The sequence below is a fragment of the Corylus avellana genome, chromosome 1, assembly GCF_965113065.1.
Source record: "Corylus avellana chromosome 1, dhCorAvel1.hap1.2, whole genome shotgun sequence".
Taxonomy (NCBI): domain Eukaryota; kingdom Viridiplantae; phylum Streptophyta; class Magnoliopsida; order Fagales; family Betulaceae; genus Corylus; species Corylus avellana.
The window spans coordinates 6,299,589-6,315,605 of NC_142490.1; the positions used below are offsets into that span (position 1 = coordinate 6,299,589).

The 16,017-nt window shown below is 31.4% G+C and overlaps 2 protein-coding genes across 2 annotated transcripts; both read right to left on the reverse strand.

The window, feature by feature from the left end:
- Positions 1-2,893: 2,893 nt before the first annotated feature.
- Positions 2,894-6,234, reverse strand: LOC132170266 (small ribosomal subunit protein eS24z). Its single transcript, XM_059581183.2, has 5 exons — positions 6,063-6,234; positions 5,024-5,065; positions 4,515-4,685; positions 3,266-3,352; positions 2,894-3,179 (listed from the first exon to the last, which is right to left on the reverse strand). Exons 1-5 carry the CDS (start codon positions 6,132-6,134, stop codon positions 3,138-3,140), a joined length of 414 nt encoding a protein of 137 aa, XP_059437166.1. The 5' UTR covers positions 6,135-6,234; the 3' UTR covers positions 2,894-3,137.
- A 5,052-nt stretch (positions 6,235-11,286) lies between these two features.
- On the reverse strand, positions 11,287-14,411 carry LOC132170267 (small ribosomal subunit protein eS24z). The gene is made up of 5 exons (XM_059581184.2): positions 14,289-14,411; positions 13,294-13,335; positions 12,772-12,942; positions 11,566-11,652; positions 11,287-11,445 (listed from the first exon to the last, which is right to left on the reverse strand). Exons 1-5 carry the CDS (start codon positions 14,358-14,360, stop codon positions 11,404-11,406), a joined length of 414 nt encoding a protein of 137 aa, XP_059437167.1. The 5' UTR covers positions 14,361-14,411; the 3' UTR covers positions 11,287-11,403.
- Positions 14,412-16,017: the final 1,606 nt, after the last annotated feature.

The window sequence follows — 16,017 nt, forward strand, 5'->3', positions numbered from 1 at the left end:
TAGGGTCACCCCCAAACCACACATGGATTTTAAAAAAATTGGCCAACATCAGGAGTTTTTTTTTGTTAGTTTTAAGTTTTTTCTAGAAGTTTTGGTGTGTGTATATATATATAATTTTACTAAGGGTTATTTCGTCACCGGGGGAACATTGACAACTTTTGGTAGTTTGGGAGGGACATTGTCACAATTGAAAGTTTGGTGGAGAACATTGTCAATTGAGTAGTAGTTTGAGGGGGTTATGTGAATTTTCTCTTTGTTTTTTTTTTAAACGAAATTTAATATATATATATATATATATATATATATAATAAAAATAAAAAAAATTGAAAATTTTTAATTTTTTTTCTTATAAAAATGAATTTTATTTTTATTTTTAAAGTTGGCCACTCCTTGGATTTTTTTTATTATTTATTTATTTTTTAGTTTTAGGTTTTTTCTAGAAGTTTTAGTATTTTTTGTTTTTATTTTACTAAAGGTAGTTTCGTCATTGGGAGATATTGACAATATTTTGGTAGTTTTGGGGACATTGTCACAATTAAAAGTTTAGAAGGGCATTGTCAATCAGGTAGTAGTTTGAGGGAGGGTATGCGGACTTTCTCCTATATATATTTTATCTTGTTAAATGTGATATGACTTTTAAAATTATTGATAGATCAAAATTTAATAATAATTTTAAAGTCACATCACATTTAAGATGACACAACGAGAAGTTAGTTCTCCCATGACACTTAACTCCTCCAAGTTATAATTTGGTCTTAAATTTAATTTGTACCATTTGTTAGATTTTGATGTTAAAATATACAAAATTGTCCTTCTATCACCATTTACTGTTTTTGTTTATATTTTTTCTTCAATAATATTGCAATTTGTAAGGACTAAATGTTATAAATAGTAGTTTTGAAAAGCTTTTGGATGGCTCAGGCCAAAAAAGAAAAAGGCTTACTATGTAGGTATTTGTTCTGTTCTATCGTTAAGCCTAATAATAGCCTATCGTGGAAAAACTTCCCCCTAATCAGATTCTTTTCCCCCTAGTTAGCCCCTCCCCTCTAAAAGAAAAGAAAAGAGAGAGAGAGAGAGAGATGTCGGTGGTAATATTGTATAATGTTGTTTATTTGAGTGTTAATAAATACAATTTGGGATAATTTATGTATTTTTGATGAATAAAAAGCATGTAATGGGCCAATTCTACACAATTATTATCCTAAAAAAATGAAGATGCCAAAGTGATTTATTTGTGAACCACCATCTACTTTTCCCTTCTTATATTATATAAATCAAAAGCATGTATGGGCGGCTCATATGGGTGAATCAAAATGTGGACAATCTTAAATAAATAATAAAAATGTGTAGACTGAATATATTCTTCATGAACTCAACCAACATTTACATATTGAGATAGAAAAATCCATTTAAAATTTGATTTATCTCTCTTTTCATGTGCCTAATTCGTATTAGAGTTTGTTAGTTTACAAATTAGGATCTTCTATAATCCCTTGCCCAACAAAAAAAAAAAAGAAAAAAAAAGAGAGAGCCTGGCAACGGGCTCCTGCTAGAGGTAGGGAGCCCTTGTCGAGGCATAGGAAAGAGAGAACAATTGCAAGGGAAGGGATGTTGGTTCTTGGTTTACTACCTTTGTTACTGCAACCACTTTGAAAATGATTTCACATAATTTGATTGATCAAGAGTGAACAAAATCTTTTGGGTTGAAGCTATAAATGGTATAGATTGATGGGATTAGGATCTTTTTCTCTTGTTTAATAAATTTTAGAAAGAGACAGTTTGAAAGCAAGTTTACGTAAAGTTGACAGAACATGCACACTCTCAATACTCAATAGGGTTGTTTGTTTGGAGTAAGAAAGAAGGATACCAACCGATTTGAATGCAGAAATCCTGAAGAGTAAAAAACAGTAAAGCCATTTATGTGGAGATTGAGTGGTCAAACCGGCCTGAGCTGGAAGCATAAGCCTACACGCAATTACCACACAGCAAGCAAGAGCAAAGGGGTGAATTGTTTATTGAGATTTGCCAGGCGATTTTGGCGTGGAAGTTAAACATTTGTACACTTAAAAGAATTATTTTCAACCAAATAGAGCCTAACACTCAACCAGAACGTAGTTGTTGGACAAAGCATGCTAAGGTAGATTGATTGTCTCAGCTACTCCACCCTCATTTTTCTCTCTCATTCCTACATTTGGCTCCTACAGAAAATGAGTGGCGGTTCTTATATATCAACATTTGGCTCCTATTCTTAAAATAATAATAATAATAATAATAGGTTTGAAATTAAAAAAAAAAAAAAAAAAAAAAACTCAAAACTCAGAAAAAAGTAGTTTATGAAATTCAAGAAGGAAACCATTTTTAAAAACGAAGAAACTAAAAATATTTTCAATCTAACTATTACTTTCAATCACACCAAACACTTAAAAATACAAAAAAAAAATCAACAAAACAAACAGGGCATAAATAACAAAAGAAAGAAATATCAAATACGCTTGCATTCAGTTCTTCAATATTTTCTTTAAATTTTGTTTTTTTCTAAAAAAAAAAAAAAAAAAAAAAAGAAAAACCCCTACATCCCTTTTTTTTTTTTTTTTTTTTTTTTTTCACTCTATTCTAGTCTACATCTTTTTGTATTCTTTAAAATATCCATTAAACCCCACCGAAGAAATATATGAAAAACTACCATAGGATGCTGACCAAAATGAAGAATAGAAAGGAACCAGATGTACGTAAAGGACGTAACAAGCCAACATTACCCAAACATATAAACGAGCCCATCATAGGATTAGGTTTTGGGCCTTGGCATGAATCTAAAGAAATCCAAAATGAATCATTTTAGGAGCCCTACAACACGCTTCAAAGGCCCAACACAACAATCTAACAACGAAACCCCAAAGCACAACATTAGTCTTTCGGTTCTATATCTAAAATAAAAATATTGAAAATCTGCTGTCACTCAAATTTCAAAATTGTGCTTGGCCAAATTACTCGATTGTCTGACAATAACAAAACATCAGAAAACATTTAACATTAACCCCAAACAATTTTACTTTCAAAGTACCTAACAACAAAATACGGCTATTTGAGAAAATCTTTGCTGTAAAACAGCATTGATCAGCAGAAGACCCCCGGAAAACTCATTTCTTCTTTCCAGCCTTTGCAGCATCTGAAGCCTTTGTCTGCAAATAAATTGAAGAATCAAGAATGTAAGAAGTGCATTAACATCATGAAACCTTAAAAAAATGGAAGCAATAAATAAGCTTACCTTCTTTACTCCACGGATCTTCTTCGCCCTATTCTTCCTCTCCTTCATCTGCTTCCTCGACTTCTCTACCTTAGTATCAAGTCCATTCTGCCATGCAAAAAAAATAATATGCACAGAAAAGTTTAAGACACCATAATTTTTAAAAATAGCCAACAGTTTTAAGCACATACTGAGAATGACTACCATATATTTTAGTCACATTCCATGCTTTTTTATAACATACCTTTATATCCCACAAACTCTAATGATTTTATATCGAGTCCATTTCATGTTGTTAGCTTAAGATTTAAAGAGAGGGGTCATTTAATAAATAAGCAGAGCATTGAGCATACATATCCCACAAACTCTAATGATTTTATCTCGAGTCCATTTCACGTTATTATCTTAAGATTTAGAGAGAGGGGGCATTTAATAAATAAGCAGAGCAAAGAGAGTGGTGTTACATAGAATTTCAAAATAAAAAAGGCAGGTAGAGGATACTTAATGTCAAACATGTGACCATGCTGCATCTAGGTTAAGCATAATTTCATAAGGCTCAACAAATAGCAATCAACTCTATCAACCACACACCACCACTGACGCAATTTCTTTTATGCACCTCAAATCATATTAAAATAGAAAGGAGGTGCCATTTGAGATTGCACTAGTTGCCATCCCTCTAAACTCACAATGCCACCTAAATGTTTATATGTAACTCTAACAGCAAATCAAATAGATTATATATATATATATATATATATATATATATATATATATATATATATATATCAAAACCAAATATGTCTTTAACAAAGAGCAATCATTTCTATCAAATCATATACCCCTCCAATGCAATTTCTTTTAAGCACCCAATGAGTCTTGAACCCACAACTTTGCACCATATTCAGAGGTGCAATCTAACAAAGCAATCACTGCCCCCCACTCCCTAACAATCCTCAGCACCACAACCCAAAAAGTATCGCAATAGCCCATACAAGAACATGCACAAACTCTAAAGAACACTCATAATAAATTGAGACAAGACCCCAAACAACAACCACCGCCAAAAAGATATTAATATTGAAGTAACACCCATCTATGCACAATTATTTTATCTAATCTATTAGAAATTTGTATATCTTATTCTGTATAGTTTAATAATTACACACACAAACTCCAAAAGACCATTCAAAATAAGTTTTGACAAGAAACATGTACAAATAAACTAGCTCAAAAAAATTGGCAAAATAAAGAGGTCATATAAAATTACCCTGATGAGCCTGTACTTGGGTTCATATTTCTTTGCATTCTCGACAGAATCATAAATCAAACCAAAACCGGTAGATTTTCCACCTCCAAAGTGAGTCCTGAACTTGAAAACAAAGATCGAGTTTGGGTCTTTCACTTCGTACATTCTTGACAACTTCTCCTTCAGCTCCGCCTTTATATCACAGAAAAGGCAAAGAACAACAAATCAACCAATGCAACCATTTAGTTGCTTTTGTAAGTGGACCCAAAAAAAAAAAGAGAACACATTTTTTTAACTGAAAACCCAAAAAGCTAAACCAGACAAACTATGGCATACAACCATATGGTATAACAACAGATTTGGGTTTCAAACATGCTTGAACTTCAGAATAAATTGCACAAAATTAAAGTGTATTTTTTCCCTAGTCCGCAAATTTCTACAAAAACACACGGCCCAGTTCATAACAACAAATACAAAGGTTAAATTCCAAAAAATAAAATAGAAACAGCTGTAATTGAATTAAAATTTACCTTGGAAACATTAGGTCTTCCTGGATGAAGAACATCAATGACCTGCAACAACAGGAATATATGTAAACAGGTGTACTTAAAGTAGTGCAAGAATATAAGCAGCTTTTAAGAACTTGACCTTATTTGCAATATTTGGCAGCAAGAAAAATAAAACAGTAATGTATGCAAAGTTCTGTTTCTGAGATGACAAAAAAATTAAACATAGAACCAATTTTTGCTAGGATGACAATAAACAACAATACTGGGAATGTTTATTACAGCGCTTTGGGGTTTTTTTTAGTTTGAAGATAGTGTTCTTATGTTGCATAAAGGTGAAAACAGTTGAGACTTTTGTGAATGTTGTGTTTTGAGTTGTTAAAACAAAAAACATAAGAATAAAATTTTAACAAAAGACGCCATGAATCTGACTCCATACTTATCAATTTTTCGTGTGGAAACTATCTAAAATCTACACGTAGATTTTGTTAATTCTAAATTTATAGATAACACTTCCTTCTTTTTCCTTAGCCTCACATCAATTTACCCATAAATATTAAGTTCACAGAGGCTAATTATGCTACCAAGTAAACGCGTAAACAAAATCAATTATCGTTTTAGTCACCGTTTGTATGCCGAGAAATGCAAGAAAATTAAATAACATCCAAATCCCAGCACTGCAGCACAGATTCTCATTCTTTTTACATTAAAACTAGCAGACTTATTTTAGATCCAATATTTTCTCAATCTCTAGTCTTTTCAATAATCTCACAACAATAGACCTAGTAAAAACTATAAAATAAGAAAAACTTTAATGAAAGAAAAAGCACTAAAAACAAGAACCCATTAGTCTCTGTTTGCATACCAAGAAAGAAAACGCAAGACAATGGCACAAAAAAACTACATTTACTAACTCACTAGATCTAACATTTATATTTCCCTTCTCTTTTCTAACTCTTCAATATAAAAACGGTTGTTTCCAGCATACGAAATCCCTTAGAGCAAAAACAAAGAAAACAAGAAAACAATGGGAAAATGCAACAAAAGCTCGATAGCAACTCACGAATTGCTTTCTGGAAAGAAGCCTATTCGTCATGAACTTCCTAGTACGGATCGTAACAGCCTTGTCCGCCATGTTGGTGTCAAAGATTGGCGAGCAGGGCGACGATCGGAGAGCAGAGTAGAGAGAAGGGGGAGTTCACGGCGGTTTTGTAGCTCAGAGGTCTGCTACGGGAAATAACAGGCTTTATAAAGGTTTCAAAGGTTACCCTAGTTTCGCTTGGCTGAATTTTTTATTTATTTATTTATTTTTAGGAAAATTGACTTCCGGAGCAAATGTGGGCCTATGGCCCGCTACATGCACTTTTTGTCTTGGACTTGTTTTTCAAAACTCTTTGCATGGGCTTGGAGAAAATATCTCTCGAAATTTCTCAGGGCCTAACTACGATACCCGGCCCGCATACCATTTCAGTTATTAAGTTAATTAATGCTTCATCAAAGGCCCTTTAAATTTAAGAAATAAATGCAAAATCAGTCATTTTAGTTGACATAAGTTATAAATTACTCTCTGCTATATGAAAAATAATTAAGAGGTCGTCAGGAATTAGTCCATGCAGTCAAATTTCATGGAATTTAAAAATAATTTTATGCAATTATTTTATTAATTAATTTTATTAAGTTAATTAATTCTGTCAGCAGCCACCCCTTTCTTTTTTATTTATTTTAATTAATTTTAAAATTTTATATATTTATATTTTTTTTATTAAGAATAATACATGTCATCATTTTATTGGTGTTGACGTGTCACACTAACGGAATCCGTCAAGTAGTTTAATGGAATTTGACTGCTGGAGTTAAATTGTTATTTTAGCCTACCGATGACCTCTTAATTATTTTTCATACCGCAGGGAGTGATTTGCAATTTTGGCCAATACATGGACCGATTTTACACTTATCTATAAATTTAATGATGCACTTAAAACATGTTTGTGATTGTGTTTGAGAAATATATATTTTAAGTAAAAAAAAAAGTTTTTTGGTAAAATATTTATTTTTAAATTTTTCCTAAAAGTGTGTTTTGGTCATTTTTAGAGTGAAAAAGTTTAAAGGGCAAAATCCAGATACCCCTCAAACTACTATTGACAATGTTCCCCCAAATTTTCAATTGTGACAATGTCCTCCCAAACTACCAAAACATTGTCAATGTCTCCTCAATGACGAAACTACCCTTAGTAAAATAAACACAAAAAATACTAAAACTTAAAAAACCTATATATATATAATTTTTATAAGAAAAAAGTAAAAAAAAATAAATCGATTTTTATAAAAATTGAAAATTTTTGGTTCTTTTATAAATTTTATAATATAATTTTTTAAATCAAAATTTCCTTTAAAAAAATAAAAAATTTCGTTTATAAAAATCGTTTTTTAAATAAATTAATTTTTATTTTTATTTTTTTCAAATTTATAAGGGTATTTTTGTCTTATTGAGAAATCTATAGGAGCATTTTTATCTTTTTCCTAGTCTTAGGGTTGACATTGACAATTCTTTGGTAGTTTAGGGTATATTCTCACAATTGAAAGCTTTAGGGAACATTGTGAATTTGATGGGTTATGTGAATTTTTCCCAAGTTTAAAAAATACTTTAGAAAAATTTTACCAAACAAGCCAGCTTTTTGTTAGACACAACTTTTTAGGTTCTAAAAGTATTTTTTAAACTCTCTAACCCAATCTCAAACATGATCTTAATACTTTTGGGATTGAGACCCTTAAAATTTTTAAATTTGAGCCATCTATTATATTTAACGGTTCAAATAAATATAGAGATTTGTGTTTTTCGAGATAATTAATTTTTATATTCAACATGTCAAATTAACTTACCATAACACATAAACCTCTGCATTTACTTAGATTATTAAATATAATAAAAGGCTTAGATTTTAAAAAATAAAAATAAAATCTCATATTTTAAAAAATTTGAGGGAATCAAATCCTTACTTTGGGCAATGCATGGCATGGGAAAAGGCAGCTAAACACCGTGGTGCAGGTTCGAGATTTGGTGTGTATACGTGTACTATATTTGAAGGATCTAGATCCACTAAAATTCTTAGGGAAATTCTATAGAATTTCAGATTCAAGCCGTCTATTTTCATCTAAGGGTCAATATCATGCCACGTGTCCTACTAATAATAAAACAATATTTAAAATTTAAAAAGAAAATAATAAAATAAATAAATTAAATAATATGTGGTGGCCGGCCACCCCATATTATTTTATTTTATTATTTTCTTTTATATTTTCTTTTTAAATTTTAAATATTATTTATTATTAGTAGAACACGTGGTAGGACATTGGCTCTTAGATAGAAATGGATCTAGAATTTCTTAAAATTTTTAAGTGGATTCAGATCTATATTTGAAAGCTGTTGTTCAATGTGGTTCGTTGATCCCATCAAACAAACAAGTGGTCTGTAAGGTGCAGGATGGACGAGGAAAAAAAATTGTAAATTGTAAATTATATAATTTTAGGCTTTTTTTTTTTATTAAAAGGCTTAAAAAATGTTAGTATTTTTAATAAGGTGACATGTTACCGATAATAAATTAATATATTTTCACAAAGTTTTTGATGTTTATTTTGTAGAAAAGCTTTGAAAAAAAAAGACTTTTAATTTTCTAAAATTAAAGTGCTTTTGCAAAAATAAAAATAAAAAATAAAAAATAAAAGTCTTTTGGTCATCTACTTTTTTTATACTTTGCCAGGGGTCATTGGTCATCTTCTTTTTTGAGCGAAGTGAGTCTTTCTTGCTTGTCCATATGACTCGTACAATCTTTCTAATTTTGCTCGGTAATGGCCTTATAATGTCCTTCATGTTCATGAATTCCTTGACCTTGTCCATAAATTGGTGAAGCAATGAAGCATGGGGGGGGGGGGGGGGGGGGGGGGGGGGGGGGGTGTGGTGCGGTCGAGGAAGGAGAGGAGTCCGTCGGGTGACCTTTTGCATGAGAGCCTACTCGGCTAAATACCCCTGCCTGATAAGGGCAATCAAATTGTCAAATGGTGTTGTGCTATGTCTTAGGTATAGTTTTTTGCACAATTCATGATTCATTAACACATCATTCCATCAAATAATTTATACTTCGAAATTAATTTACAATATTTTTTTATGAAATAAATTATAAGTTTTCTTACCAAAGTGAATAAAGCGTAGAAAAAAGCTTTATATATATATATATATATATATATATATATATATATAGTTTTATTATATATATTTATTTGTATGTTGTGTACAAGACTACAAGTGAAGTGATGATTTACAAAAATTGTTGTAATTTTATTTGTATTATATGTTGTATAGATTCATAGAAGGTGACCAACAAAGATTTTGGTATATAACAAATTTTAATGCTAAAATGGCCATGAAAAGGAAAATAAAAATTGTTTAAAGTGAGCCCCAAAATCGGCCCAAAATCAGTCCAAAACCGGCCCAAAAAAAAGCCCAATAAAAGGCAAAAAAAAAAATGGTTAGTAAAAAAGCGGTTATTCGGATGCGATTAACCACTAACCGGGTGGTTAACCGCCTAGCGGTTAGCGAACCACATAGGCGGTTGCGGTTAGCAGATTTAGCCACTAACCGCTAACCGCAAGTGCCTTTTCACCCCTAACCACTCCTACCCTAAACACTATTTACTTCATTTTTTCAAAAAAATCAACCTCAAAGTATTTCAACTTTTTATATCACATAATTTATGTTTTACTACTATTCAAATAAAAAAATCACTACAAAACAAAAATTTTATACTTTTCAATATCACCTTTTCTCTTTTCTATATAAATAATTATTTTATGCCTGAGTGTTTGTTCCTTAAGCTCAACTAGTGCGGCACCAAAGATATGCTCCCAATCACCCCAATTTTTTGAGCAAAAGATGAACATAAATGCTATGAGTACCAAATTTTTCACTAAGAGATGAATACTAAGATGATGTAGAACTTATTTATTGGTATCCATAACCATAACATTTATCTTTATTAATTAGGGGTGGGTATTGATTCGGTCGGTGTTGGTAGGGGCATTTTCGCCTACCGATTCATGAAAGTCGGTTAAGTCGATTAATTAACCGACAAGGAATAGTTTCGACTTTTTTCGGTTAATCGGTTAATAAGTGATCGGTTAAGTCGGTTACAAGTTTTTATGTTAAAATTTATCAATTTCCTTGCAATTACATAATCAAAGAAAAGGCAAATTCATGGAACATGGACCAAAATGACAACTACAAATCAACTGGACAAACACAAAAAGTAGAAAAGTTACTAGATAAAATTCAAAATTTACTTGAAATATCAGCTACGTCGGTTAATTGTCGGTTAACCGATAATTTTTTTTTTTTCTACAGCCTATCGAACCGAACCAATGTCGAAACAATATTTTTATTCTGACTACCCACCGCTGGAAGTTTGTTGTATGTCGATGACAGTTTGGTGACAGTCGATAAGCGGACGGTAGGCGGTAAACAGTTAATTTGCCCACCCCATTGAATAAGTTCCACATCATTTTAGTACCAATTTCTTGATTAAAAAAAAAAAAAAAAAAAAGGGTACTCTTAACATTTAAAATTTATTTTCCTGAACATTTTTTGCATTTAGCATTTTTTTTTAAAAATAATATTTTGATTGACGCTTTTGCTCAACGAGTGCAGCACTAAAGATATGCGCCTAGTCACGCACAAAAGATATGCCCCCAGTCACACGTTTTGCAAGTTATATTATTTATTATTATCTTATTAATGCATTACAAAACAACATCGAGCCCCCTACTTATTAAGCCACTTTTTTACACAAAAGGGAAATTCCCTTTGGTTGAGCTTAGTGGCTCTCAGCCAAAGATGAAGAGTCCGTCGGATAGCCAAAAAGAATTTTTGGAGCAAATATTTTTTTTGGCTGCAAGAGAATACATAGTGTTGTTGGAATAAGCGGTTCTGGGAAAATAGGTAATACTTTTTGACTTGGTATTGTCTTGAACGCCTCTTTTTTTTTTTTTTTTTTTACTTCATTATGTCAATTTTATCATTAATCAATTCTACAAAGTTTGGCAAAAAATTGCTAATTAAAACAAAAGCCCACTTATTATTTTAATTATTTTTTACAAAACATTCTAAAACATTTTTTTTTCACTCTATTCCCTTCTCTATTAAAATACGCATTTTCATTCTTTAAACACTCTGCATCTATCTTTTCACATTCTACAAAATATTTACTCGATTGTGTGACACAAACAAAATATAAAATAAAAAAAAAGAAAATTAACATTAACACCAAACGATTTTACTTTCAAAGTACCTAACAAGAAAATATGGCTATTAGAGAAAATCATTGTTGTAAAACAGCAGAAGACTCCTGGAAAACTCATTTCTTCTTTCCGGCCTTTGCAGCATCTGAAGCCTTTGCCTGCAAAGAAATGGAAGAATCAAGAATCAAATTCAAAATGGAAGAATCAAGAATCAAGAATTTGAGAAGAGCATTAACACCATGAAACCTTAAAAAAATGAAAGCAATAAATAAGCTTACCTTCTTTACTCCACGGATCTTCTTGGCTCTATTCTTCCTCTCCTTCATTTGCTTCCTCGACTTCTCTACCTTAGTATCAAGTCCATTCTGCCATGCAAAAAAATATCATATGCACAGAAAAGTTCAAGACACCATAATTTTTGAAAATAGCTTAGTTAACAGTTTTAAGCCCTATAATGACTACCATATATTTTGGCCACATAATTCCATACTTTTTTATAACATACCTTTCATATCCCACAAACTCTAATGATTTTATTTGAGTCCATTTCACGTTATTATCTTAAGATTTAAAGAGAACGGGGCATTTAATAAATAAGCAGAGCAAAGAGAGTGATGTTACATAGAATTCCAAAATAAAAAAGGCAGGTAGTGGATACTTTATGTCAAACATGTGACCATGCTGCATCTAAGTTAAGCATAATTTCATAAGGTCATTACACTCAACAAACAGCAATCATCTCTATCAACCACACACCACCCACTGACGCAATTTCTTCTATGCGCCCAATGAGTCATGAACCCGCAACTTCAAATCATATTATCACAGAAAGGAGGTTCCATTTGCGATTACACTCGTTGCCCTCCATCTAAACTCTCAATGCCACCTAAAAGTTTATATGTAACTCTAACAGCAAACCAAATAGATTTTTTTTAAAAAATAAAAAGTATCAAAACCAAATATGTCTCTAACAAAGAGCAATCATTTCTATCAAATCCTATACCCCATCCAATGCAATTTCTTTTAAGCACCCAATGAGTCTTGAACCCACAACTTTGCACCATATTCTTATGGAGAGGAGGTGCAATCAGACAAAGCATTCACTGTGCCCCCTTCCCTAACAATCCTCAGCACCACCACGCTTCTCTAAAAACACTTAAAAGTAAAAGTTACAAGCACATGCACAAACTCTAAAGAACATTCATAATAAATTGGGACAAGACCCCAAACAACAACCACTACCAAAAAGATTTTTTTTTTTTGATAAGACCACTGCCAAAAAGATATTAATATTGCAGTAACACCCATCTATGCACAATTATTTTATCTAATCTATTAGAAATTTGTATATCTTGTTATGTATAGTTTAAATAATTACGTACACAAAACTCCAAAAGACCATTCAAAATAACTTCAGACAAGAAACATGTACAAATAAACTAGCTCAAAAAAATTGGCAAAATAAAGAGGTCATATAAAATTACCCTGATGAGCCTGTACTTGGGTTCATATTTCTTTGCATTCTCGACAGAATCATAAATCAAACCAAAACCAGTTGATTTTCCACCTCCAAAGTGAGTCCTGAACTTGAAAACAAAGATCGAGTTTGGGTCTTTCACTTCGTACATTCTTGACAACTTCTCCTTCAGCTCTGCCTTTATATCACAGAAAAGGCAAAGAACAACAAATCAATCAATGCAGCCATTTAGTTGCTTTTGTAATTGACAAAACAATAAAAAAAAAAAAAAAAAAAAAACGCATGTTTTTTTAACTGAAAACCCAAAAAGCTAAACCAGACAAACTATGGCATACAACCATATCGTATAACAACAGATTTGGGTTTCAAACATGCTTGAAATTCAGAATAAATTGCACAAAATCAAAGCGTATTTTTTCACTAGTCCGCAAATTTCTACAAAAACACAGAGCCCAGTTCATAACAACAAATACAAAGGTTAAATTCGAAAAAGTAAAATAGAAACATCTGTAATTGAATTAAAATTTACCTTGGAAACATTGGGTCTTCCTGGATGAAGAACATCAATGACCTGCAACAACAGGAATATATGTAAACAGGTGTTCTTAAAGTAGTGCAAGAATATAAGCAGCTTTTAAGAACTTGATCTTATTTGCAATATTTGGCAGCAAGAAAAATAAAAACAGTAATCTATGCAAAGTTCTGTTTCTGAGATAACAAAAAAATTAAACATGGAACCAATTTCGCTAGGATGACAATAAACAACAATACTGGGTATGTTTATTACAGCACTTTGGGGGGTTTTTTTTTTTAGTTTTACTTAAAGGTGAAAACAGTTGAGTGTTTTGTAAATGTTGTGTTTTGAGTTGTTAAAACAAAAAACATAAGAACAAAATTTTAACAAACGACGCCTTGAATCTGTCTCTTAATCACAAACTTATCAATTTTTCGTGTGGAAACTATCTAAAATCTACACTGGCCTAAAAGATTTTGTTCCTACTAAATTTATGGATAACACTTCCTTCTTTTTCCTTAGCCTCACATCATAAGAATTTACCCATAAGTACTAAGTTCACCGAGGCTAATTATGCTACCAAGTAAACACATGTAAACAAAATCAATTATCGTTTTAGTCACCGTTTGTATGCCGAGAAATGCAAGAAAATTAAATAACATCCAAATCCCAGCACAGATTCTCATTCTTTTTAAAGACTTATTTTAGATATAATATTTTCCTAATCTCTAGTCTTCTCAATAATCTGACAACAATAGACCTAGTAAAAACTATAAAATAAGAAAACCTTGAAGGCACTAAAACAAGAACTGTTTGCATACCAAGAAAGAAAATGCAAGACAATGGCACAAAAACACTATATTTAATAACCCACTAGATCTAAAATTTCTATTTTCCTTCTCTTTACTAACTCTTCAGTATAAAAACGGTTGTTTCCAGCAGACCTAATCTCTTAAAACAAAGAAAAAGAAAAAGGGGAAAAATGCAACAAAAACTCAATCATAACTCACGAATTGCTTTCTGGAGAGAAGCCTATTCGTCATAAACTTCCTAGTACGGATCGTAACAGCCTTATCCGCCATGTTGGTGTTGAAGATCGGCGCGCAGAGTAGAAATAACGCTGTTTGGTAGCTCAGAAGTCTGCTGCCTGAAATAACTGGTTTTATTACTTTATATAGTGCTTGTTTCCCTAAATTGGTCTATGGGCCATTTGGGCTCAATTTTCGTTTTCCGTGGGCTTTGGTTGAGCTTAGTCCACTAACTAAACAACTTCTCAAAATATATCAATAATTTTAAATTGTAAATGATGATGATATGGGTAATTATGAGAGGACAAACATAGACGTAAGGGGTAGTTATCTTTTGTCCCTAAGAATTATAGTGTCTTAGTACTTTTCCTCTATAAATTATCAACTATGACTCTTGACTTTATCAAACTATTATCTTATGACAAAAAGTCCCATTCCATTAGTCAAAGGAGTTAAAATTGATGGTCAACGGTCATGTGTAAGTCATGTGCGATTTTAAATTTTTTTTCTTCCACTTTTGCCCTCACTTTTGACCGAGAAAATGACACTTATACCCTCCTAAACATATTCACTTTATTTGTTTGAAGTGATGGCAAAAGTAGAAGAAAAAAATTTAAAATAGCACATGACTTGTACATGACCGTTGACTATCAATTTTAACCTCTTTGACTGATGGAAGAAGCTTTTTGTCATAAGATGGTAGTTTGATGATGTCAAGTGTTATAATTAGTAATTCATGAAAGAAAGTGTTAAGACACTGTAATTTACGGAAACAAAAGATAATTACTCATAAACAAAAACATAAACAGAAGACCCAAAAAGTCAAACGAGACAAACTCCCAATGGTCTCTTATTGCTTACCAAGGAAGAAAATGAGACAATGGCACAAAATCTAATAAAAAAATATATTTAATTACTAACCCATCAGATCTAACATTTATATTTTCCTTTTCTTTTTAATCTTCTTTTCTTCCTCTCGGCTGCCACAGGAAATAAAGTTAAATGGGAAATTAATGTATTATTCTATGGAGAGAAGCGTGTTGGTTATGAACTTCCTTCCTGGTTCGGATATTTTACCATACTGTCCGACTTATCTTCAATGGTGAATACGACAAGGATCTCTCCATTTGGAGAGTAGTTTTTTTGATAGTCAACATTTTATTTGTTTAATTTAATTGTTTATATAATATCACATTATTTAAAATTTTAAATGATGTAACGACATATTTTTTTAGGTGACATCACGTACACGGTGACATGAAACAAAACAAGGTTTTAAGTTTGAGGTTTGATACGGACACAACACAAATTCAACTCATGACCAACTTCTCTTCTACGTGTAAAAAAAATTTGAATTTTAAACCAAATAAATTGTTTTTTTTTTTCCAAATTTTCATAATCTCAAAATCCTCTCTCTCAATTTTTCTATTTTTTAGATGACACGTAGGAGAGAAGTTGGCTATAAGTTAAATTTGTGTTGTGATCTTAACATTTTCCTTTTAAGTTTAACCATAAAATAAAGTAAGTAAAATGGAAAGAATCTTATTCAAAGCGGATGAAAAGGCGTATTTAAAATTAAGGTAAATCCTAAATATTTAATTAAATGTCAAAATTGAAAATCCAAAGCTAAATTGAAATGATGAGAAAACTTAACAATTAATTTTTAATTTTGATTTTTGTTTCCCTCAAAAGAAAATAGAGTTTGTATGTC